Source organism: Fusarium graminearum, chromosome 2 (assembly GCF_000240135.3).
Source record: "Fusarium graminearum PH-1 chromosome 2, whole genome shotgun sequence".
Taxonomy (NCBI): Eukaryota; Fungi; Ascomycota; class Sordariomycetes; order Hypocreales; family Nectriaceae; genus Fusarium; species Fusarium graminearum.
Window position 1 is genome coordinate 8,858,435 of NC_026475.1, and position 24,916 is coordinate 8,883,350.

Sequence of the window (24,916 nt, forward strand, 5' to 3'; positions counted from 1 at the left end):
GGATCACGAGGCGTTCTTTGAAGGCGGCCTTGAAAAGACGATATCATAAGGGAGGTTCTCCACGATCGAGTACAACTTGATGGCTGTATAAAAATTCACCAGCTTGACACAACTGACTTCCAATCTTCCAGCCTGGCATCGCAAGGAGGCTCGAAAAAGGTATCGTACCCATAACACTTGTACTTCATCGGAGCCCCTGTCCGAAGCAGCTCATCCACGTCAGGATACATGATGTTCAGATCGAACCCGAACCCCTTGCGAATCTGTCGTTGTAACGGCCGTCCAACATTACCAGCATTGTCCATCATCCTCGCCAATTCATTGAACTCCTCGTCAAGATCCTGACTCTCGTCGCCTTCTACTCTGGCTTGAGCAGCTTGGCATTCGAATACGGTGTCTTTGAAGAGACACTGCGCAAGATCGATAATGAATGGCCACCATTGGAGGGACTTTTCGAGAACAACGTTACGAGGCGCTCTGTCCTCGAGTACCATGCCTCGTTTATTGATCTCGTTCGTCGCGTCGACTCTGTACTGCACGATTGACGTAAGATGCTCTTGTGTTGATGGCGCACATGGTGTCTCGAGGAGATCCTCCAGCGTCGGGCCTGAGATGGACTGCAGGATGATGCCGTAGACACCGAGGTAATCGGCCATTGCAGCGTTGTCATCTAGAGGGAGATGAAGGCGAACAACAGCATATAGGCGCGGGGCAAAAATACCCTGGACGTCTTGCAACCGCTCGTAAGCCTCGACCTCAGTCTTGAAGTTCCTGTTAGCGTTCCTCCAAAGTGCGGCCTCAAATTTGGCGATTCCGTTTTCCTCTTCTCGAACATCTCTTGCGTCGCGGCGATCGAAATAGAGATCGGGGTCCGCCTCCTCATCGTCAAGCTCCTTGAGAAAAGGGCCGACGGCCCCAGACCGGATAAAGTCGTGGAAAGCGGTTCTGCCTTGCTCATTGTAGGGGATAACGTCGTGGATTCTTCGGAACTGGGAGCCGACGCGGCGATCGTAGACCTTCAGGATTGCGTTGCGGTTATCGAAGGAGATACGCATAACGGGTGACATAGTTTGCGAGAAGACGCTATCGACTTGGACGGAGATTGTGCCAGACATGGGGATGAATCTAGCGTTGCGCTTTACAATGCGGAGCTGCAGAACGGCGCCAGCCTCATACAAGGCTTCACGGGTTAGTATGGGGAATCTTCGGGACGAGAACTGCAAAACATACGGGGTTCTTCCAAAAGTGTCGCCATGACTGTGACGAGGAAAGGTGATTGATTGTGGTGATGTATTGCTCCGTGCGAAAGTTGAGAATTCGCAGGCGGCTCTGCGTGGTGTTGTTTTAAGGAAGAAACTTCTGTGCTTAAATCGTTATTGCCGGGACGCCGAAAACTAGAATAAGGTTTGTAGGTAGCCGCGTATGAGGGAGTGAAAGTTTGAGAAACAGATGTGAAGAGATTGCTGTGATGAATGACTTCTTCAGCGTGCACGTGATGGGGAATCGCTTGAAAACAGTGCTTGATGCGTTAAACTGATGTAGCAGGTGCCAGTGCGGGTGCAGCCAATCTTTCTAACCGGACATTAAGAGATGAAAATGACTCTGCACAAAACCTTGATGAAACAATGTCACTGTTCTCGGCCCAACTCCTACATCCTCATTTTCGCCAGTCAAGCTACGTAGCGTAGACGGCGAGAGGAGACTGAAACGAATACTTTGATGTTCCGGCTTCGGTGTTCCCTATTACGCTTGTTCAAACACGGCTTGTTGGCAGTGAAGCAGAATCTAGGCGAACAATTGCATGTTACAAAGGCCTGTTCCACATTTGTGTAACACAAACGGTGCCTGTGCGTCGGCTCGATTTCTGGATGTCCTCTGGGATACCCTATTATTTATTTAACATTTGAACTTAGCTAAGTACCTACCGGGTAGTATAGAAGTTGTCGACTAAGCTTTGTTGATAGCCGTTGTTAAACTCTCTTCCAAGCCGCCCTGAGATCTGAGATTAAGTTTTAAGCTTGTACAGCAATCATCCAACCAATGTTGACTGCAAGACAGACTTGAATACTGTGGCATTTCTGACCAACTTCGTTCCTTACTTGCGTGCACTTGTCATTTCGGCGACTGGCCATCAAGTAAACCGAGTTTCATTTGGGTTAAGTATACCTTACTGCTTGGAATTCTAGATAACATGAATAGCAATGTTCTGGTCCGAAATCTGACCTCTCTATCCATCAGATGCCTTTCCCCAGCATCCTCCCAACCACCACAATCCTCATCACCGTCTCCGCACTCTCCCGGGTCAGCTTCTCCGCTTCTTGGACCGCATCATCTAGAGACATGGGTCTCTGAATAATACAAGTAAAGGCGTCAATACCGATGTCATAATTCACTCTAGCTCCCTGGCCAATCGTCCCAGCGATGGCAATGACTGGCAGTCCATGCTTCTTGGCAAGCCTCGCGACTTCGGCGGGGATTTTACCTCTGGGTGTTTGATCATCTATACCTCCTTCTGCGGTGATGACAAGATCACAGTCGTTGAAGATGCTATGCACGTTGATGTACTGCATGACAATCTCGTATCTGGGCTTCAGAGTAGCCCCGACCAAACGCAATCCCGTTCCAAGCCCCCCTGAAGCGCCACCTCCTGGAGCCAATCGTACGTCCTTATCGCAAAGGACTCCAGTAGTAACCTCTGCCAATCTTTCCATGGCAAGGCTAAGGCGAGCGGCTTGTTCGGGAGTAGATCCTTTCTGGGGTCCAAACACATTTGCCACCCCCTCAGGTCCGCAGAGAACGTTGTGCCAATTTACGGCAACGTCGATTTTAGCTTTGAACACGCGACTATCTACCTCGGATAGATCAATTGAGTCAAGGGCCAAAAGAGATTCGCCACCTTGAGCGATTGAGAGGAGACACCCGTTAGTGTCAAACAACTTTGCGCCAAGGGCCTGAAGCATCCCTGCGCCGCCGTCGCAAGTACCAGAGTCACCACATCCAACAAGAATGCGGGTGGCTCCAGCGTCTAGCGCAGCAAGGATAAGCTGGCCAACACCAAATGTCGTAGTCTTTCCGGGGTTACGGCAGCTTGATGGGACTAGGCTCAGACCAGCAGCAGCCGCCATTTCAAGCACTGCAGTGACTGGCTCGTCCTTGCTGCTTCGACCGAGGATGCCAAAGAATGACATGATGATCTCTCCTACAGGCCCAGTCACGGGAATGTGATGGATTGAGCCTCCGGTCGCAGAGACGATTGCCTGAGTGAATCCCTCGCCGCCATCGACCAGTGGGACCTTGCGGACCGAGGCGAGAGGTTCAACAGCCAAGATACCAGCTTCAATGCAATCAGCCGCCTGACTCGGCTGAAGACTGCCCTTGAAACCTGAGGGGCAGACGAGGACCCTCATGCTTGGTTTAGCGATGGTGGAACCAGATGTCATTGCGCCGAAATTGGTACTGGGGATCTATTGATAATATAACGAAAGGTTGGTAAAACGAAGGATGTTGTGTAGCGAATGGAGTGGTTGAGTTGTGTTGTTCAAAGAAGCGAATGTAATGATGTGGTTTGATCAGAATTAAATATCTTTTGACCCGGATAATGCATTGTTATATATACATTATGACCAACTCAACCTATACATTTCAAGTTTTTGTTTTGGGATGTGTCTTGCATTCTTTCGAGTCAATTAGACTGCAGACCGACTCTCGTCTTGCGGCTCAGCCTCAAAAAAGCTAGTGTTTGGCGATAACTTGGAGAGTTGACCGGAATAGCAACATGTCGTATGCTCTTCTTCTCGAGAGAATGTCTTATCAGTTCTGCTTTAGAAATTCCACGTACGTCATAAAAATGCCTAAGCCGCAAGGCATAAATAGAACATCTCATATCTTTTGGGCGACAGACTTGGATCAGGTGAGTTGGACGTACGACGCGTCACTCTTGTGCCGCTTCACAAGGCTGGGGAGATCATCATGTTCCATGCCAAGCAAGCAGTGACATGCTGGCACATGGAGGTAGGGAATGGTGGTCGAGGTCCAATTAAGCTTAATCTTGAAAGCCCAATCATCTCGCGTGGCTGTGTAGATTCCCGACCACCACTAAGTCAACATGAGTCTAGCGTTTTATACTAAACCAAGGTAGCATCACATCCCTTGAATGCTTGGCTTCGAGCCTAACGTGACTTTATGATGGGGACCACCAGACACTGCCAATCAAGTGTTGACACCAAAGTCGATCAGTTTATAATTTTAGAAATGCCAAGGGAGCTGAACGAGTCTCTTCAGAACCTTATCATTTTGGATTCTTGAAGCTCGTGTGCCAAATCTTGTATCCTAACACATTCAGACACGCGACCGGACATGTCATAATTCAAACCTAGCATGGCTTATACATACGCTTTTAATGAGTGGTCTTCGAGGACTACCATATGATTGGCCATTGTCAGGTATTTCAGTTCCTCGAGTGTGGTGACATGCAGGTTAAACAAATAGAAAGTCCCCAAATCGCCAAGGCCAAACTAAACCAAGCACATCAGCCACCACAATGACGACCCTCGATTAAGTTGATGCCCTTAGTTGCGATATTGAGATAACCGAAAATATGCACCCCAAGACGCATCTGACCGTAGGACACATCTGACAACCTACTTTACTTGGTGACGTATTCAAGCAGTGCATGCGAATCCTCACAAGCCACAACTCTATGAGATAGCGTGCAAGGGTGTGGGTTGCTTCGGGTTGCCACTTTGCTTGTCAGGGCTGTGTCTGGATCTAGCAGTGTTCTAGCGTCCAATATCAAGCATGAATGAGAAATCTGCCTTGCTGGAATGCCATTAGAAGTAAGGAATCAAGATGATAAAAGGGGTCAACTAGACTGCTTAATGCCAAAACATCACAACACCAAGGGATTTGCTCACCTGTTTATTTTCGTTCACAAACACTCGCTTCCACATTTATTCACTAGTCATTCGCTACCTTTTTTCAACTCTCCTTTGTTGCCAACATGAGCAGAAGCAACAGTCCAAAGCTCTCCCGAGCCGGATCTCATTCTTCACTCTGGAGGTCTTGGAGTCCTATGCTTGATGGTTTAACTAACTACGACAAATCACGCCGGAACTACCCTTGGTTGGCGAACGATGACATGGAAGAAGGGTTATACGAGCCTCAGACTTCTCGACACTCAAGACGACTGTCATTACTCGCCGAGGTTCCTGATACCGTAAGCCAGTCCGATCGGTCCATCAAGTCTACGGATGACTTAGAGGAACAGTCAGCTCCAGGGCCTCTTCTCGAACCTCAGGATGGGGATCCCAACCTTGTGAGTAGTATACAGGTCTTGGCTCATGTCTCTCTCACTTATGCCAACACTGCTAGGTCACCTGGGACGGTCTTCAAGACCCTAGTAACCCCCACAATTGGAGTAAGCACAAGAAATGGGTCTCCACTATTCTTGTCTCTTGTTTCACCTTCATCTCTCCTGTGTCTTCGACAATGCTGGCTCCCGCTCTACCGGATTTGGCAGCCGAGCTCAAGACCTCGTCAGATTTTGAGACATACTTACTCATGTCAATCTTTCTTCTGGCATACGCAATCGGTCCATTCGTATTGGCCCCGTTGTCTGAGATGTTTGGCAGAGTTGTTGTTCTTCAGTCAGCAAACATGTTTTACCTGGTATTCAATACCGTGTGTGGATTTTCTCAGACAAAGCAGCAAATGCTGGTCTTTCGCTTTCTGAGTGGTCTCGGTGGAAGTGCTCCACAAGCGGTATGATTTGACGATATCTCCCTCGCAGCTTACGATAACTGACGTTCTTGGGATAGCTTGGAGGAGGCGTGCTGAGTGACTGCTGGCGCAAGGAAGAACGAGGAACGGCGACTGCCATTTACAGTCTTGCTCCGTTCTTAGGACCTGCAGTAGGACCAATTGGTAAGTTGTCTCAGAGCTTAAGCTGGAACAAAAACTAACTATACTATAGCTGCTGGTTATCTAACTCAGCATTTAAACTGGCGTTGGATCTTTTGGGTTGTTTCTATAGCTGATGCTGTGGTTCAGGTACTTGCGTTCCTGTTCCTGCAAGAGACATACCCGCCCAAGATTCTCAAAATCAAGGCCAGAAATCTCCGCAAGCTGACCGGCAACAAGTATCTGCATACCGTGTTTGAGCAACTAGATCGAACATTCATATCGTTGCTGCTGGACAACTTAAAGCGGCCCTTTATCATGCTCTTCACACAGCCAGCTATACAAATTACTGCACTATACCGTGCTTACTTGTATGGTTTGATGTATCTAGTGTAAGTTAATCCAGTCTATCTTCTCACTAGTCCCCATCAGCTGACTCAAGAAAAGGTTCGCATCGTTCCCTGTGGTATGGGAGCAGCAATACAATCAGCAACCTGGCCGTGCCAGTTTAAACTATATTTCTCTCGGTATCGGCTTTGTCATTGGACTTCAGATTTCTGGTCCCTCAATTGATAAGGTATTGCTACTCTGCAAATATACCTCTCTCAAGTGCTGACAAATGCTAGGTTTACATTATGCTTAAAGACCGTCACAATCATCCTGGACGACCTGAATTTCGCGTTCCGTTGATGTTCCCTACAGCTCTGGTGACGCCTGCTGGTCTCGTTCTTTATGGCGTTGCAGCGCATCTCAAGCTCCACTGGATAATACCCAATATTGGAGCAGCGATCTTCGCTGCAGGCCTCATTCTTTCGTTCCAATGTGCTCAGACATACATCATTGATTCATATGAAAGGTATTCTGCAAGCGCTACCGGAGCTGCAGCCTTTGTACGCACAATGGCAGGATTCAGCTTTCCTTTGTTCGCACCGGCGATGTATCAGAAACTGGGAATTGCGTGGGGGAATGGATTGCTTGCTGGGACAGCTATGGTTCTTGGACTTCTCGCTCCTGTTGTACTGTGGCGTTATGGAGAGTATATCCGACGGAAGAGTCCTTATTGTGCAGGGTAAAATTGAATTAGCTTGGTTTAACGAATAGAACCAAACGATCGCATCGAACTTTTCAGTTCAGACACACAACAATATCTGGAAGTCGTTGCGCAGCTGAAAGCAAAAAAGCGACGTATGTGATGCTTGACATCAAGTAGTGTAAACTACCCCCTGGCTGAGGGTATAATGTCAAATGAAATGAATGAACTCTAGTATGATAGTTTATTAGATCTTCTATTTACCCTCTCGAATTTCACCCCTTAAACAATATTGAAATTTGGGATTGGAAGTTTATGCATGCCAACGCTTTCCATGGTATAGCTCGACTCGATCAATCTATTCCAATACAGTGGAGGACATAGCGCCAAAGTGTCAAGTTCTGACCTGCAATGCACACCAACATTCCACGCGACCTATCTGTTCGAACTTGGACACAACGCTTGACGCGGACAACCCCTAGTACATAAAGCCCTTTCTTTATTCTAACTCCCTCATCGATACTTTCCATGTTCCTTCTGGACCTAGAACAAGTCTGTCTTTCTTAAGGAAATTCTCTCTTTATTTCTATTTATGTCCACTCCTGGCATTATCTATGGAACAATTTGCGGCACCAGCACATTCATACTCATATCGAGGTTACTGAAATTCACTGTTTTTAAAGTACGTTTTGTCCTTGGCCAATGAAAGAATTATTGGCGACTGACTTACAATCTGCACGAAATCGTATACTTCTTCTCTCAGATATGGATGTACCTTTGGTGGATAGACCCTTGCATCGGTAATCAGTGCTGATGGCGTTACACAACAAAATTTCCACTATCCTCCGGAGCTCTCTTAGAGTTTTGTACTACTTCATTTCCGCCATCTCCTCTACTGTGAAGATCGTCGTCTTGTCACTTTGGAGCCAGGTTCTTCTGCCTTGTTTCATGATATGGCCAGACGTCGCATCTACGTTCACTCTTGAGCAGAGGCACCATCCATGCCTATCCTCATCGATCATCCCACCTGTCGACCCTCCTCCTTGTCGGTAATGAACAAGTACACGATTTCAGGGATCCCATATTGCAGATGCTCCGAACCCATCTTGTGAGCTGATGACAGTTGCCCCTTCCCTTAGGCCAGGACATTATTTTGATAATCTGCTTTATTGACACCTCGATTTTCTTCGACCATCCATCACTAACTCATAACTTAGGGAATAATTTAATAGTAAATTTACTAAGTGTTTCTTGGCAGTGACGATGGTAGATGCTCTAGGTATGACATGGATCGCTCTTTCTAGTCTGAGTATCACACTGAAAAACCATCTGGTCGCGTATAGTTCCGATCCCACCAATAAACACTTCTATAACATCTCCATCCTTTAACCCTTTGAGCGGTTTCATTCCGAAAGCCACCCCACCGGGTGTTCCCGTCAAGAAAGGTATATGACCACATGCGCCTAAACTTTGTACCATCTCTACTGCCTAACCTCCTTGAAAATGTTCCACTCGGACAGCCCTTCGATCTTGCAAAAAAGCTTTTGCTTACCCTTGACAGCAAGGCACTCATACTCTCTCTCTGTTGTGGGGAAGCAATAGCCGTAAACTTGGTTTATCCACTAGCGAAAAAAATTAGTTAATTTAAGCCATTCGTGTAATAAGAGAAGCAGCACTTACCACCGACCATCCACCACTTGTCATCCTGGAGGAACTAGTCACAAAGGGTGAAGAGTCTTGTCAGTAAGGTCCGGACTGGAAACAAGAGTGAAAAGACTTACTGAAATGGTAGATAGTGTCACCTTTACGCCCAAAATTCATTTCCAGTTCTTCAATATCGTTGGGTTTTGATCTCACAATCTTACTTCTCATTGGCTGATGTTGCTGTAGCCGCTCCAATAAAAAGAAACCCTTGTCAACGGGCAATTCATCCTAATTAAGTATAGCTTGACCGAGCGCCCTTAATATTTGAATCATAAACCACCAATCAGCCACCCGAATACTTCTATTCTCTTACCAACTACTCCATGTCTATAGGCTCATATACGAACCAAGTGACTGCTATCTGAGTCATCAAAATACTAAAAGCAAGTCCTGGCTCCAAATCTGCCACCGATAGGATAATTCTCACTATGGAAGAGCTACGATCTGGACTCTCTAGTAAGCGAAGCCGCACAGGCTGCGTAGGATGTCGACAGAAAAAGCTGCGGTGTGATGAGCAGCGTCCTCATTGGTAAGTCCCGACTTTCCCGCACCTTGGGTGTAACAACAACACCTATTTGAATCAGACCGGTTAGACCAACCGCATGTAACAGTACAAGATGCACCACCAAAGGGGAACCATGCATTTACCAACCAAAGCTCCCCCTACGTGAGCGGAGAAGTACGTTGGGTCCTGGTCAGCACTCCCCATGGTCTTTTGATGGGACCCAAGTTTCGACGGACTCGCCGTCCCGTGCGAGACGCACTGTTTCGTCCTTAACCAACAAGCCTACTCGAGATCCCTCGATGTCAAAGGCTTGGCACTCCAGTCTAAACAAGTCTTTGAATCCCTTCAACACGTTGCCTATCGATATGCCTTTCAAGTCACTGGAACTTCTCCGATATTGTTAGTCTAAATATTCACACGTCGAAGTTTAATTCTAACTGCATAAAAATAGTCTTTCAAACTGGACAAAGCCGTTCTTTCTCACAAGATGAACCGCGTGACAGGTAATTAAATAACGCACAACCTGGCAACAATGTTCTGACCATGATATGTTATACTAGACCCACTATTGTTATCCATAATCCAGATGTTCTGCGTAACGTTTTATTGATATCCAGTCTTCACTATGCGTGGAATGTAGGGGACCTCCAATTGTTTGAGTCTACATTCCTATTCCACAAGATTCAGACTATACGCCAAGTCAATTTTTGGCTTCACAATTCCAAAAATAGAAAAGACCGTATGATGTGTACAAATTATATCAACACATTGTCCTTTATCGAGGTGAGTCATCTCTAACTGAAGATTCGGTTCTGACCTTCGTTCACTGGTACTAATTGCTTAGTGTTGCCTTGGTAACTTTGACATTGCAGATTCGCACCTGAATGGCCTTATGTTATATCTGGACGCTACACGCCAATCGCTTGACAATGACTCTACGGCGTCGAAAGAGGCCGAAACCGAGATGATAGATCGTTACATCATACTGTAAGGCTATTGAACCACTCCAGTTGAACCACTCCATCTTTGAGCGATCATTTGAAGGCTGATCTTTCACTAAATCAGGGTGTGCAATTTCGTACAAAGTCAAAAGAGCCGTGTAGACGACTTTTTGAGAAGTCACGATATAGTCGCTTCACCCTTTAATTCTGGAGACCCCTTGTCTTTAATACACAAATGGCACCACCAAGAAGAAACCGGTCCTGAATTTCGCCTCAGAACAGTGTCCATGATGCCATTCTTCTTTGCCCCTACCACTTGGGACATAATGCCTGCAGATATAGATGCACGAGCAATCATAGATGCTCTCAAACAAACTACTTATCTGCACGGCTTGAGATATAGAAATGCGTTAGCAGATACGGTGACTAATGCAACCTGGAAAGTTTGGAAGAGTGGCAGCGCTCTAAAGCTATTCTCTGCACTCATCAATGGCCACATGGAAATCTTCCCCGATGTTGCACAGTCGTCCTCGGATGAGAGTCAAGATGATGAAGGTCGGCCAGTTCTATCGTCTTGGTCCGGTCTCTGCGTCGGAGTCGGCATGTATCTGGCTACTGTCCTTGGAATGAGCAACCGGGGCTTACCACCGGTAACTCAATTACATCATCACACCCTCAATATCTTGAAACGTGATATGGAGAGGGGTTTACGATATCTAGATAAAATGAGTGAGGAGGAGCAAGATTTGTGGTTTTGGAAGGCATTCACTGGGTCGTTGAGTTTAATGCATGCCCAGTCACTCTCGTATAGTAAACAGTTGGACAAACTGTTATTAGAATTCACTTCCTACCTACGAATATGGGTGGCAAGGTTGGGTGTCACGCAGTGGGAAGAAGCCAGGACAGTATTAATGCGAACTGCTTGGCCTGTAAGCTCAAGTCAGGATGGCTTGATGCTATCACTGTGGCAGATTCATACAGGAACGGGAAGCAGCGTATAGTCACGAACTAGTATAAAGTATCAAAAGGATAACAGATCGTTCTAGAACTAACTTGAATTTTGCTAATATGCCTGCATACTATACTAGGCCTTTAACTTCCATGGTACGTTTTTGGACGAGTCTAGGTTTCTTAACAAGTTGCAAGCGACCGAGTCTCATTTTAACCAATGACACAGCAGGTTATATTGAATCTACAAGTTGGAGTTAGTATTAATTCATTCAATACAGATATCAAGGGAAATTAAACTTGGTAATTAAGCTTTGCTGGCATATTGATATGAAAATTCATTTTTATATTTTTGATTGTAATTACGTCTAGAAGTTCTTATTGTCTTATGCTAAAGCAGGTTTCCATCCACCAACAAATCCTCTTGTAAATATAAATGACACAAGGGCTGTAGTATATACAACTCCTCCAAAGATAAGAAGCCCAAAATACTCGCCATCCATCATATCAACAATAGCTCCAGCAATTGGCACTCCTACCAAAGCCCCAAAACTTGCCACAAAAAACGTAGTCCCACTTCTTTTCCTATAGTATTCAATCCTACAGACTCTCGAAATAGAAACAGGAGTTAGACAGATAGTAGCACCAGACCAAAATCAAAGGAGAATGGTAAAGGCAATGGATTGTGTTTGATTATCCTTAGCTGTGAGCCAGAATCCCCAGATAAAGACAGCACAACAGAGTAAAGTCAAACACCTTGTGTTGAATGACCCAAAGCGATCTGCAGCATACCCCGGCAAGGCTCTGCCAGGAACAGCTCCAACATTCAGCAGGACTTTCAGTAGATGCGCTCTGTGGGGTTTGAAACCGCTTTGAAGTGCGTATGAGACGATGTATGTATATGGGATAAAAACATAGAACTCGATCAGAAACACAATGAGGGTTGTGATTCTGAAATTAAGCTCTCTAATGGCTTTTAAATTGATGGATGCACCTACTTTGCTGTTGTTTGGTAGTCATTTGTACGATAGAATTCAAGGATAAGCCTAGCATCACTAGAAGTACAAACATGAAATGATGACGAGGTTATGTAGTAACAGGACTCAGCTTCCTTGATTTAGGCGGAAGAAAACTATTGCCTAGAACTGCTGCCACTATTCGAAATTCCCGGAGCAACACATCCGCCTTATACTCAATCAATTGCTTATATAACGAGATCCTTGCTTTGGCTAATATGTATATGTTAGCTGGACATCACTTCACAGGATCTGACTCGAAAGTTTTACCTTATGAACGGAGAGATCAGGTTAAGCCTCGGATTCGTCATCAGTTGTGGCATGCTTCTTGTCACCGCCATCGAACCAACCGACATCGGTCTGAAGGAAGACGTTCTCAGCGGGTTCACGCTTCTCAACAGAGGATTTTTTCTCAGTGGGAGCACGCTTTTTGTCGCCACCGTCAAACCAGCCCACATCGGTTTGAATAAAGAAGCTCTCAGCCTCGGCCTTCTTGGTCAACTCGCTGCTGGGAGGCGTTGGGGCAGCAACAGCAAGAAGGGAGGCGCTGAGCGCTACAGTAAGTGAGAACTTCATGTTGAAAAGGGTCTGTAATGAGGTGACCAAGGGCAGTCGATCAAAGGGGACGATGGTGCTGATGGTTTTATGAGAGTGTTTGTTATAGTTGCTTTGTGACAAAGTCTATCTAATCTTTTATATTGATCTCAATCTATCGTGCTCGGTGAAATGCTCCACCGAGCTTGGTATATTCATATCATTTCGTCATCTGTAGAGCTGAAGGCAATATGACGAGATGCGGGGAAATATGAGATTTCATATATGTTTATTCGTGGGATTATAGAATCAGAAGGTAGCACATAGAGGCAAGTCTCGGAATACATCTCGAGGTATTTGAGGTGGCAGCTAAGTGGCCGCTTGATTTAGGCGATTCCTTCGAAGGATTAGCTAGGCCCGATTATATATAGTTTATTTCGCTGGTCTTGGCGAGTGGTGGATAAACCAACCTAGCCTGAATCCTACAACGAGGGGATCGATCGAAAGAGGTAATTTCTTACCAGATCTCTACATCTTACATTTCTGACCGGACCGATATAACTCGAATGGATGTAGAACTCGGCATAGACTTACCCGATTGAAGAGGTTAGTAGGATGATATATATGTTATCCCATTAAGCACATTGTGGTTGTCAACCTTTTTCTGCACATAAGCCGATTTCTACGAGGTTCGATAACTTCTACAACTCATTGTACCTTCTCTTACAATGTCAGTCTCTTCATCTGAAGACCAGGAGAGTCACCACAGGCTTATAGACAAAGAGTATAGCCCTTTAGACCAAGAAGAGAACTGGAAAGAAGATGACAAGCACCCTCTAAGACGGAGGAAGTCTAAATACGAGAAGGTTATCAAATATTCATCGCTCGCTTGCAATGTCGCCCTCTCTCTCTTATGCTTCTGGTTATGGTCAAGATCAAGATCACCATTACCACCTTGGCCAAACACTCTTTACTGTAGGTCGCCATACCATCAGTGCCCGCATAGTTGCTGACAAGACCTTCACAGCTCCGGCACAAAGTGCAGTAGAGTATGAGACAGTTATCTTCAACTCTGATTTCCCAGAAGACCAGTAAGTCTTGATGAGAACAGTCACGACGGAGCTAGTCTAATTAAGATTACAGTTCGGGAAGGACGGCCTACCACGGTGCATCTCCCCAAGCGGAAGCGGCGTGGACTAAACTTATGGACCCGTATCTAGTGAAGATCTCAGGCAAGGAAGCGGCAGGACTATCACGACCCACGTCACAGATCTCCAAAGACCCAGACTACTATATAACCAGCCTAGACGTGTACCATCAACTACACTGCCTGAACGACATTCGAAAGATGGTTAGAGATTATAACTCGACAGAAGGCAACTTGGAAAGACTACAAACAATGCATAAGTTCCACTGCATCGACTCAATCCGACAGAGCCTGATGTGCAATGCTGATTTGAGTACAATCCATTGGTATTGGGCACCCTCTGTTGGAAAGAATTTCCCTAACGCAACTACTACGCACATCTGTAGAAAGTGGTCGTTGATTGAAGAATGGGCAATGAATCATAGACTTGACCAGGATAAATATGATCCGAAGACACATTTTGAATAGAAGCAGTGGTTTTATCCATCCGGCAAGCAATTGCTTGTTATAAATAGACACACTTGACATGACGCGGCTTCTACACCTTCGGGGCAAGGGTCTAATACCTATATTAACTAAATAAGTAGGATATAATAGTTTTTTGTATTTAACAAATTGTAAAATACTTATATTGAAGCAGCTTCATAATAAAAATCTCAAAGAATAAACTATCTCTATATAATTGCTTCTACTACTAATATTATTTCATCACTATACAGAGCCTCAATAATCAAACGAAATTCTTCATCCAGCGGACGACCGTGGCACTGATCAAACCGGGAGAGTAACTCTCACGCCCATATATTCCCGCTGATGCATAAGCTTCCCGTCGATCAGAACCTGATGAGCACCGACTTTGTTGTAGGTCGTATCAGTGGGATCTGTACATGTTGCAATTTGGATCTCGCGCCATTGTCTGTTGGTAGGAACAAGCTTGCCCTCTTGTGTTCGCTTCTTAAACTCGGCGTATACTCCTTGGTCCTCAACACAACCCTCGCGCTGAATGAGGGGTGATTCTGCTCCAGAGTTAGAAATGTGACTAATGAGCATAGTTGTAGGCTTACCTGAGGCTGGTGTCATGCGCAAGTCACCGACGGAGCTGTTGAAAAGCACCAAGGAGAGGCGTTCGTAGTTGCGCTGGTCAACAGGGGGCTTGAAGACACGGTGACGAGTCGCTTTAAAATGCCCGCCAGATACAATCTCGAGCGTATCACCGATGTTGACGACGAGAGCACCAGGCTTGTAGGGCGCATAGTACCACTTCTCATCCTGGCCCCAAATCTGGAGACAAGAAATAGGAACAGAGAAAAGCAATGTCGTCAGACCAAAGTCCGTATGTCCATGCATTCGAAGACCCTTGGACGCCTCCTCTGTGGTCTTATGTACAGGCCGGAAGAGCGCGTGTCTGAAATAGCCTTCGCCGGTTGGACTACCATGGGATTGGACGTTTTCCCACAGATAATCGTCGGGGAGCTCAAGAACGCGCGAGAAGAGTGTCAAGAGGCGACGGTTGACCGATTTTGTGAGGTAGTTGGCAAAAGCCTCGATCTCGTCCATGAATGGGTGGAGGCAAGTAGGTACACGGTTAATATCCTTCCAGTCAGGCCGATACCAGTTGAACTGCTCGATGCCATCAGGAGGTCCGCGGTGACGCTGTTGATAGGACGCGATTAGTTTGATTGAGGCGATACATCAGTAGTCGGAGCAGGGGTTTACCTTGAAGCCATAAGGATGTTTATAGCCAGACCAGACACCAGTAACGTCTGGGTTGAAGAGTAAACGCTCTTTGTCCTCCTCTGAGATGTTGTTGTACATGTATTGAGCAATGGCGAATTGACGGTGGAGCTTTGAGGTAAAATGTTAATAAGGGTTGTCTTATCTTAAGCAATGCCTGGGTGTGTGCCTCATACCTGTTCTAGTGAGATTCCATAGTTCTCCAGAAATAAAAATCCATCCTCGCGAATAGCTCTCTTGACTTGGCTGACCAAGTCTTGCACAACGACAGGATCATCTGAGTCGAGCAAAGAAAGGTCGATAGAAGTGAGTTCAGCAAAGTTCTCTTTTTGCTGCGTCACGGGTGGAGGAACCCACTCAGGGACAAACGGCTTGTCGGGCAAATCGGCCGAAGGGGGGCTAAAAGGGGCTGTTGGTGCCATAATGTCAGGTTGGAATGATGATTAGATTGAAGATAGTTTTGTGTGTACTTCTGAAGTGATATCTTGGCGTGATTTAGATGGTCGTATAACGGTTGATTGCTCTGCTCTTATACATCCCTGGCTAGAAAGACTACCTAAGTTTGATGTGACTTGCTGGTCGAGCTCCGCCGCCCGCAAGACCTGGAGATGGTGTAAGCCAGATCCCTGGTTTCACTACTCGATACACTTGTGCAATAACGTACCATCGCATCAGACCGTCCCCCAAAACTGCCTAAACTAAGTTCATTTCCAACGTCTAATCAGACACATGTACAACGTATCTCTTCTGTCCCGCCTGCGCGCAGATTGAAAATGCCTCACCCTCAGTTACACCTCCTCCTCCTTCCCCAGATCTGAAGCCAGCGATATACAAGGGTACTCCTAATTGAGGTTAGGGCCGGAGGACAGAATTTACAGGGGCTGGTCTGTGAGGAGCCGTGGGGCGATATTCCGAGAGGAGCTCCTCCCAGATAAGATAAGAACAAGCAGAGATGTCCGCAGATAGCCAATTCAAGTTAAAAAAGGGATGCATATGGCAAGGGAATGGTTATTCTTTTTCGGTATCACAATCCAATTCCGCCTACCCCAGTCATCCAATACTTATATTGTACACCCATCTCACTTCACACCTTATTCCATCCTATCTGCAACCATGTCGCGCCAACTCATTTCCAGCGAGAAGTTCCCTCCTAAGCCCCACAACTGTAAGTCATCCGAAATATGGGGTCGTTCGATACAAGCAGGTCACTAACGCCAACTTTGTACAGGTCCGGCCACCAAGGTCCCTGGGCTAGTCTTCTGCGCTGGACAAACCGCTACTGGCGAGATTAAACAGGCAACAGTGCGTTGAACCCTATTTTATCGCTCCAACCTCTAACGTGATCTACAGAGGACTGTTCTTCAGAACCTGAAGGAGGTGCTCGAGCTCGCCGGCTCGTCACTTGAGCAGGTTGTCAAGTACAATGTCTACCTCGCTGATATGAAAGATTTTGCTGCTATGAACGAGGTGTACATTGAGTTCCTGCCCAAGCCTATGCCTTCACGCTCGTGCCTGCAGGCTCTTCCTCCTGGTGACGGTACCGTTATTGAGATTGAATGCATTGCGCAGGCTTAGTCAAACTTGAGATAAAAAAGAACAGACAGGGCTTCATAGGGAATAAAAATAGAAATTGCTACTCTGATCCCGATGATATGGTGCAGTGCACGTACATAATAATTAGTTCTCAAGTTCTGGGACCAGCGTAAGCAGAACCTGCAAAGTGCCGAAGTGCTCATGCATCTCTTCATCACAAATTCCACAAATTCCAATCCTTTTGTGAGTAAATGAGCCCATTTTCTCTGTCCCGCCCTCGACGAGGGTTCAATGGGCTGATGCGTTCGGGGAAATGCACCTGCGACTGAGTGTCTTTATCCTATAACCCCCCGCTTATATGAACATGTTTCTAAAGCCCTTAGCTTTCCACTGAAGTTTTTAGTGTATCCAAACATGTCATAATAATCTTCCCAAGCTGCCACCGTCGCCTCCGCCCGAAAACCCTTTTCGCCCATTCCAAAGCCCCATCATCATCACCATCTTGAACACCGACAACTTCCATCGACCCTAGAGTACTGCCTTGAACCAACTGCCAGGCAATTATGAAAGCCTTAAAGGCGTACAGCATAATCCACGGCGCTTCCGAATCCGGTACGATGGGGGCGTCGAGATAGGCAAGAAACCAGTCGATATGGGGTTTAATGGCTTTTGCAGTATTCGACTCGCACAGGAACTCGCACGATGGCGGCAGATACGTCGAGTGTTGCAGAAATGCATCCATTGTCCCGCCCACGATACCGCTTGTATGCGACGGCGACCATACCCGCACCTCAATCATTGCAGACTCCCACGAAGCTTTACACAAGGCCCCACGAGACAGGTTTCCGTGTTCCAGATCCGAATGAATAAATGCCCCCAATGCCTGAAGGGACGTACGTAAAGGTTCAAGCCTTTCCATACTGATCATCCCCGTCATAGTACACCAACCGGATACTTCTTGGACACTGGATATAAGAAAATGAGTAATATTTATGGCTCCATAGGGATCAAATGCAGGAAGAGAGCTGAGATCGGATGGAGAAGACAAAAAGCGTCGAATAGCATCGGGATACTGAACTGCTGAACCAGACATGCTGGTAACTAGCTTTTTGTGCGCCCATTCAGCCGCTGAAGAGGCCATCCATTGATCCTCGGGACAGGGTAGCTCGTGCTTGATTTCTAGGTGCGAGAATTGTCGGGGTATGGAGAGAAACTGATACCATAACGTGTCAATCTGGTGAGCGGCGAAGAGCGTTCTTTTCTGCGACTCAGACGCAATGAATGTGTGCCATAACGAATCGAGGTCAGAGGTAGCCGTGGGCTCTGATGGTATCGGCAGAGACAGTCCGCTTGACCGGGCGAGCGATATCATCTTACTGTGTGTTTTAAGTCCGTATGCCGAGTGATTTCCGCAGAGATACATCATGGCGTAAATCTCAAGTAAAAGATACGATTGTACAATCGAGAGGTTATGTGTCGAGCCATCTGTCATATATTTCTCCCCAGAGACAAGTGCACGAGCGCGATGAAAGCATCTCTCGGACAGTTCCACGCCTGAGCCTTGTTGATTGTTACAATCTGGGTCTTCATCATACTGGTATCCTATGCAAAGCATACCGAGCAGTAAGTGGCTTGTGATGTCGGTGGAATTGAATGTCGGCCGGTGGAGAAAAGGCAAGAAGTGGGACACGTGCTTGAAGTACAATTCACAGCCCGTCTTGATTTGCATGTTGGATGGATGCCAGTCAATCTGACTTTGAGTAAGATCAATCGATCCGTAAAGGAGTCTTTCGGGGCTGCCTTGGTCGAGGTTGAAGCTGAGCAGACTCGTTCCAAAGGGCGATGTTGACATGTGACTCGATTGGTGATTGCTGGAAGGCTCAAGAAAGTCAAAATTAAGTAGCTGCGAATCTATCGTGCTTAGTATTGTCGGCTCTATGTTCACAGAGCCGTCCGGGATAAATTGCGATTGTGAGGAGTTGGCGACCTTTTGTGGATGATGGTTGTTCCCCGAATCTGAGGGTAAGCTACTGCAGAGATTGGCCGTATCTGTCCGAATATCCCGACTGCCAGGCCATCCGGTACTGGGCAAATTTGAGCCATCATCGTCAGTAGAGGCCTGTCCCTGTCGAGGTTGATGTGCAACAACCCCCTCATTGGCCTGCGACGGCGGTGTAAGGGCCTGCAGGTCACGCTGTTGCTTATGTCTTGATGCCTTTTCCATCTGGTCAAGATGTTTCCGCTTCATGTGCCGATGACGTAAGTCTGAACGCGAGAAGGTGGCGGGACAAAGGTGGCAGGGAATTGAAGCATTGCCAGAAGAACGAGAATGTAGCGCAGTATGGCGCTTCAGATTCTCGTGGCGTGTAAAGCGACTGGAGCATACCTGGCAACGAAAAGGCTGACTGGAAGGGCCTGGTTGGGATAATGGGGAGAAAACTATAGGGAGAGCGTTGGTTGATGCCATTTTGAGTGTCGTTGATACGAGTCTCTTCGGCTGTATGCGGTTGTAAAGTCGAGTTGAGGCAACTTAGCGCAGGGGGACAGACAATTTCCCCCAGACTTCCCTTCCTTCCTCCCCCGCAATCTAATCTTCAAGGTGGGTCAGTGTTTTCCGGGATCAGCCCCGCTGGCTCACTGCTATCTTTCATTGCGCTATTTGCTATTGGCTCGTCGGAAGTCGTATCTTTCATAGCCGATAAGACCGACACTTAATCAACGGTGAGATAGAATGTTATCTGTCTTAATTATCTCATCTAGTTCCATTATCTGGTATTGCAGCGTGATTTAAATAGTTGATTTATTTAATAATTTGTTTCGGAGCTTGTTATACTGAATGTTGCCATATGCTTAAGACAATATACTATGCCACGTACCCTGAATCGGGCATTAATTTAGATTCCGATCCCCAGCTCCACGAATTGCACCGACTCCGCGGCATGGGTTTTGAACGCATTTAAGGGAGCATTTAAGAACTTGCTATTATACTGCTTTAAATAACTTAGAGATGGTGCTGCATTGACCTAACATCAGCTAATAAAATAAAGGATTTTTCAAGTCAGATGTATCTTTGGCAGTATGTATTATAATGTATTGCTTCTCTATGTCCAATCTTCGCATTTCGAACCAGACCTTTTTCTTCCCCAAAGCAGCTCCAATTATCTAGGGTTATGCACACCATATCAGTACATTTCGTAGCGCCAGCCAAGCTGAACCATTTCCTCGGTAACACCACCCTTGATAACCTTGGCTATCTCCTCGGGGTCACCAGAGTCCAGTCGCTTATTCTCACGCAGGACTAACCAGCGGTAGAGAGTAATAGCTCCTGCAAATAGAAATGCGCAGGCCATGAGAGTACCAAATGCTGCATAAAAGTGAGGAGGGGCATAGTACAGGTAAGAAGCCCAGATGTTAGAAGTGCCACCAATAGCATTGACTAGAGCAGATGCAGCGGCGCGCTTAGAGACAGGGCGCGCGAGATGAAGGTTGATAGTCTTATATAGCACCAGTTGAGGTCCGACAGATGCGAAAGGAAGAATCATCATAGAGAAGTAGCGCGCAGGGACGTTGACTGTAGACATGGGGATGATGTACATGCCAATGGCGATGGCGATGCATCCAATAATGATGGGGTATGCCGTGTTCTTGCGGTCGCTGTACCACATCAGCACCCAGTAAACAATACCAGCCAGGATGTAAGGTGGTGCAGTGAGGAGAAGGCTGATAGTGCTACCGAAGTTGAGTGAAGCAACTAAAGTGGGGAAATAGTTGGCGATTGAGCCTTGTGCCTGGGAAAGCAGGTTGCATAGAATGAGAAGCAGAAGCTTGGGGTCAGACAGGGCCTTTCCAAAGCTTTGCAGGGTGCTCTCTTTCTCTGACCCCTCAGCTGCGCCAGTAGTCGACTCGATACGCCAGACAGCAAGGTCTCGCTCGGATGGGGAAAGGATGCGGCTGTTGTAAGGAAATTCGGGCATAAAAAAGGCACAAATAGCGCCAATTCCAACCGTGGCAGCACCTTCAATGATGAAAAGCCACTGCCAGCCCCTGATACCGTGTCGACCGTCCAGCTGGAAGATGGCGGCAGCAAAAAGGCCTCCGAATGCGTTACCGACCTGCTGGGCAATGTACAGACTGGCAATTCGTTTTCCGAGCTCGGTCTTGGTATACCACGCTGAGAGATAGTAAATCGCACTGATGATAACTTAGATATGCGTTTATAAACCTCCAAAGAAGTGATTCTTACCCTGGAAAGAAGACAGCCTCGGCAACACCGAGAATGGCTCGGACTGCGAGGAGTTGCCCATAGTTCTTGACCAAAGCAGTGCAACCGGAGATAGTGCCCCAGATAACCACAGCAACACAGATATACATGCCCGGCCGAGGGATTCTTGCAATGATAAGATTGCTCGGGATTTGGAATGGTAGGTAACCGACAAAGAGGATCGAAATAGCGGTAGCGAATTCTTCGGTCGTCATGTTGAGGTCGTCAGTGATGCCATGGAGCTTGGCCGCTGCCAGGTTCTGACGATCAATGTAGTTAAGAATGTACAGTATACCGATGATAGGAAGAATAATGGAGTCGATCTTGCGAACCAGCTTTTTGTTCATCGTCGCGAGCTCCTCTTCGCTAAGATGCAAAAGCGTTTCGGGCATCCTTTGATAGGCGGTGCTGGTACCCTCAGCATGAGATGAGGGTGATCTCTTGAGGGATTCATCTTGCGGGATGTTAGCCATGATGAATTTGCGGCTCGAAGGTGATGCGAAAAAAAGGAAGAGGATGTCTGCGTGGATTCTGGATCTAAATTGTTGTCGGGAGACGAGCCTATAAATCCACCGAGAGATACAACATTTCTTTATCTCGACACGTACACTGAAGTTCCAGAACGCTTTGTGACGGGCGAGGACGAAGAATGCGTTGTCTATGAGAACGCGATACATTAAACTACATTGATCCCATATCAGAATCTGGGGTACGGAATCATGATCCCGGTAAAGATTAATGGTGGGTTGGTTAGCGTGTGCCACTAACTGTCTTATCTCGGTAGTTCACCTATTGCTTATCGGAGGAGCTCAATGGATAGGCCTGCTGCCCCTGCAGAACCACAAAAGATAGAGCTTTGGGAGCTCCTCCCTGTGGGTCTGACAAGTTGTGTGGTATGCAACTCCACGACGGTTGCACAATTCTACAAGGCCATATCAGAGACTGCAAATTTGAGACTTTGCGAAAGATTAATTAAAGAGCCAGACAACAGCGAATATTCATTCAATCAGACTATGCGAAACCATCATTACAATTCTCCTACCGTCTTGTCAACATCAACAACCCTTGTATTCCCTGCCTTTATCATTCCGTCTTCACTAAGTCGCCAAGCCATTAAGCCACAATGACTTACAAGACCTATTCTACTGCTCTCACCACCACTATTGAGAATCCTCGATTGAGATTTCTCAACAAGATCAAGGCCGGGGAGTATCCCCTGATGACCTTTGTTGCAATTCCCAGTGTGCGCCAAGCCCAAATCGTCGCATTAACCGGCCTAGACGGCATTATCCTTGATTGCGAGCACGGCCACATTGGAGATGACTCGATGCACAACTCAGTGGCGGCTATTTCCGCCCTTGGCGTATCGCCCATCATTCGTATTCGTGGACCCGCCCATGACATTATCAAGCGAGCACTTGACACTGGTGCACATGGTATTATGGTTCCTCAGATCAACAACGCCGAGGAGGCGAGACAAATTGTCGCTTCATCCAAGTTCCCACCTCAAGGTGTTCGAGGCCAAGGCTCTGCCTTTCCCGCTATTGGTCACGCCCTCACAACCCCTGAGTACATGAAGTCCGCCAATGAGACTATCATTACCATGATTCAAATAGAGACCCGCGCCGGCGTAGAGAACGTCGATGAAATTGCGGCTGTCCCTGGCGTGGATATGCTCTTCATTGGCCCTAATGATCTTGCTCAATCGCTTCTTGGATACGTTCCTGCACGAGGTGACGAGCCTGAATTTATCGCTGCCATTGATAAGATCATCGATGCAGGTCGGCGACATGGCAAGTGGGTTGGCCGCATGGTCAACAATGGCTCAGTGGCAAAGGAGGAGAGGCCTCGTTATGATACTGTAGCTATTACAGGAGACACAAAAGCAATTCAGAACTGGTACATATCTGAGTTTGACATTGCACGGTCTTGAAAAGAGGAGGTAGTTAAAGAGTACTTTGCCCTTTGTAGCTTAACCCTTTCTTCGCATTTTATCAACATATATTGTAATAAACTTAGAATAATAGGTTTTATTATAAGTCCAACTAAAGTTGATCTCATTTCGCATATCTCTGGCAGTGCCTTCCAATTGTCGCGCAGCGCCTTGAAATTTCCTTGTGGGTCTCACCACTCGACTCAGTCGCTTCGGTCTCGAGTAACAAAGGGATTGTCAGGGTTAGAGAGCCCCTGGACGAAAATCATTCACAACATAATATGATAAACCTACCATCCTAAAGTCCTATTATCTGAAACTATTTGCTTTTATATAAGATCTAATATGTATAGCAAAAGGGACCGTTTCTAGTCGACATAGCCTCACTAACGGTAATATTCTTCGCTAGTCTATCCATTAACAGCAAGTCTGTTAATGCAGCCTCGCCATTTTTACCATCAAGACTTCTCGTTACGCCAGAATACTCTCTGAGTCTCGTCTTAGGGTTGGCTTGCTGCCATTGCCACCAGAGACGATCGACTTGGGTATGATGGAGGAAAAAAATAGGATCTAATTGAAATAAAATATGAGTCACGAATTCGGCGCCAGAATGTCAGGTAAAGCTTGCCATTTGGTGAGGTAGCCGGATTCATCTCTCCTCCAATAGCCGTGTGAATTGCCTGATGCGGTCCTTGTTCTAATGCCTGGTGGTAGGTTAGAAAATTGGTGTTCTCCTGCACGATAGCAACATTCGTTCCGTTATAGAGTTCGGCCAAGTCGATGGAGCCCGAGGTTTGACCATCTGTTACGCGTCGATGGAGGCAATGCGGTATATACTCGCGTACTCTCGCACTGAGGCCATAATATGAAGGGCGCAACGTTGAGAAAGGCCCATTGGTGACACACCTAATGGTTCCGTAGATGTTTTCCGTGCGGGTATCGCTACCATCTCCACCGAATCCTAGCTTCGAAGACATGACAGGTGACTTAGTGAGTTTCTTAACATCCTTCGTCCAATCCCAATAGGTTGCGTAGCCAGTATATCCACACTCTCTAAGTGCGCCCTCATATACATGAGTGAAATACCGGTGCCACGGCAAGAAAGCCGCTACGAAATGAACTACAGCTTTAAGTTAGTATTGAAACAAGTGTGTGCTGACTATATTGAGTGCTTACTACTAGGGTTGTACTGGAAGTGTACATATGCAAAGTCGTCATAGAGGCTCGTCTCAAGTCCCAGTCTTGACTTCTTTGTCTTCAGACACTTCACTGCATCAATGTAACTTTGTTTGTCGGCGTCCTTTAGTTGTCGCCACTCGACGCGCTTCGTAGGATTTTGGCATGCGTTGGAAGAATTTTCGTAAGGGACAGCAGCCGCAGCAGCCAGACTGATTAGAGCAAAGAAATAGACGAACAGCATAATGGCTAGATGGCGATAATGAATAAAAGCAGGGAAGTGATTATGTGAGAGAGAAGGAAAATAGCTGGGCAGTAACCAAATTTAAATGTGACCCAACTTGCATTGATCGACTGGCAACTTGAGCTAGACTTGTCCACTGATACCTGTCTACTCCATTAATGGTTTAGACAACTACTTCGTAGAGGTTAGCGGGTTCGTATATACCACTTGTGCTATAAATAGCATATTGAGCTCCACCTAGTGCATCCGAGCCAGGTCATAAGTGGTGGAAAGCGGCGATAGCTGGCCTGGAACTAGCGGCTCGTATTAACT

The 24,916-nt window shown here is 46.6% G+C and overlaps 11 protein-coding genes across 11 annotated transcripts; 5 read left to right on the forward strand and 6 right to left on the reverse strand.

Moving 5' to 3' along the window:
• Positions 1-95: 95 nt before the first annotated feature.
• Positions 96-1,115, reverse strand: FGSG_11527 (uncharacterized protein; the record flags this gene model as incomplete). Its single annotated transcript, XM_011324798.1, has 1 exon — positions 96-1,115. The coding sequence occupies one exon, from the start codon at positions 1,113-1,115 to the stop codon at positions 96-98; it is 1,020 nt and encodes a 339-aa protein (XP_011323100.1).
• A 1,119-nt stretch (positions 1,116-2,234) lies between these two features.
• Positions 2,235-3,440, reverse strand: FGSG_11526 (uncharacterized protein; the record flags this gene model as incomplete). Its single annotated transcript, XM_011324799.1, has 1 exon — positions 2,235-3,440. The coding sequence occupies one exon, from the start codon at positions 3,438-3,440 to the stop codon at positions 2,235-2,237; it is 1,206 nt and encodes a 401-aa protein (XP_011323101.1).
• A 1,559-nt stretch (positions 3,441-4,999) lies between these two features.
• On the forward strand, positions 5,000-6,971 carry FGSG_11525 (uncharacterized protein; the record flags this gene model as incomplete). The annotated part of the gene is made up of 6 exons (XM_011324800.1): positions 5,000-5,314; positions 5,371-5,760; positions 5,817-5,922; positions 5,972-6,290; positions 6,346-6,475; positions 6,525-6,971. 6 exons carry the CDS (start codon positions 5,000-5,002, stop codon positions 6,969-6,971), a joined length of 1,707 nt encoding a protein of 568 aa, XP_011323102.1.
• A 2,089-nt stretch (positions 6,972-9,060) lies between these two features.
• On the forward strand, positions 9,061-11,324 carry FGSG_11524 (uncharacterized protein; the record flags this gene model as incomplete). The annotated part of the gene is made up of 9 exons (XM_011324801.1): positions 9,061-9,088; positions 9,217-9,311; positions 9,589-9,640; positions 9,724-9,773; positions 9,869-9,920; positions 10,010-10,124; positions 10,203-11,007; positions 11,167-11,182; positions 11,308-11,324. The coding sequence occupies 9 exons, from the start codon at positions 9,061-9,063 to the stop codon at positions 11,322-11,324; spliced, it is 1,230 nt and encodes a 409-aa protein (XP_011323103.1).
• Positions 11,325-13,304: 1,980 nt separating this feature from the next.
• On the forward strand, positions 13,305-14,191 carry FGSG_11523 (uncharacterized protein; the record flags this gene model as incomplete). Its single annotated transcript, XM_011324802.1, has 3 exons — positions 13,305-13,551; positions 13,604-13,667; positions 13,720-14,191. 3 exons carry the CDS (start codon positions 13,305-13,307, stop codon positions 14,189-14,191), a joined length of 783 nt encoding a protein of 260 aa, XP_011323104.1.
• Positions 14,192-14,494: 303 nt separating this feature from the next.
• Positions 14,495-15,879, reverse strand: FGSG_11522 (uncharacterized protein; the record flags this gene model as incomplete). Its single annotated transcript, XM_011324803.1, has 4 exons — positions 14,495-14,739; positions 14,788-15,376; positions 15,440-15,568; positions 15,634-15,879. 4 exons carry the CDS (start codon positions 15,877-15,879, stop codon positions 14,495-14,497), a joined length of 1,209 nt encoding a protein of 402 aa, XP_011323105.1.
• Positions 15,880-16,570: 691 nt separating this feature from the next.
• Positions 16,571-17,032, forward strand: FGSG_11521 (mmf2; the record flags this gene model as incomplete). The annotated part of the gene is made up of 3 exons (XM_011324804.1): positions 16,571-16,622; positions 16,686-16,759; positions 16,808-17,032. 3 exons carry the CDS (start codon positions 16,571-16,573, stop codon positions 17,030-17,032), a joined length of 351 nt encoding a protein of 116 aa, XP_011323106.1.
• Positions 17,033-17,369: 337 nt separating this feature from the next.
• On the reverse strand, positions 17,370-19,457 carry FGSG_11520 (uncharacterized protein; the record flags this gene model as incomplete). Its single annotated transcript, XM_011324805.1, has 2 exons — positions 17,370-19,214; positions 19,377-19,457. 2 exons carry the CDS (start codon positions 19,455-19,457, stop codon positions 17,370-17,372), a joined length of 1,926 nt encoding a protein of 641 aa, XP_011323107.1.
• A 715-nt stretch (positions 19,458-20,172) lies between these two features.
• FGSG_11519 (uncharacterized protein) lies at positions 20,173-21,724 on the reverse strand (the record flags this gene model as incomplete). Its single annotated transcript, XM_011324806.1, has 2 exons — positions 20,173-21,181; positions 21,234-21,724. The coding sequence occupies 2 exons, from the start codon at positions 21,722-21,724 to the stop codon at positions 20,173-20,175; spliced, it is 1,500 nt and encodes a 499-aa protein (XP_011323108.1).
• A 650-nt stretch (positions 21,725-22,374) lies between these two features.
• On the forward strand, positions 22,375-23,184 carry FGSG_11518 (uncharacterized protein; the record flags this gene model as incomplete). Its single annotated transcript, XM_011324807.1, has 1 exon — positions 22,375-23,184. One exon carries the CDS (start codon positions 22,375-22,377, stop codon positions 23,182-23,184), a length of 810 nt encoding a protein of 269 aa, XP_011323109.1.
• A 591-nt stretch (positions 23,185-23,775) lies between these two features.
• On the reverse strand, positions 23,776-24,604 carry FGSG_11517 (uncharacterized protein; the record flags this gene model as incomplete). The annotated part of the gene is made up of 3 exons (XM_011324808.1): positions 23,776-23,881; positions 24,091-24,292; positions 24,361-24,604. The coding sequence occupies 3 exons, from the start codon at positions 24,602-24,604 to the stop codon at positions 23,776-23,778; spliced, it is 552 nt and encodes a 183-aa protein (XP_011323110.1).
• Positions 24,605-24,916: the final 312 nt, after the last annotated feature.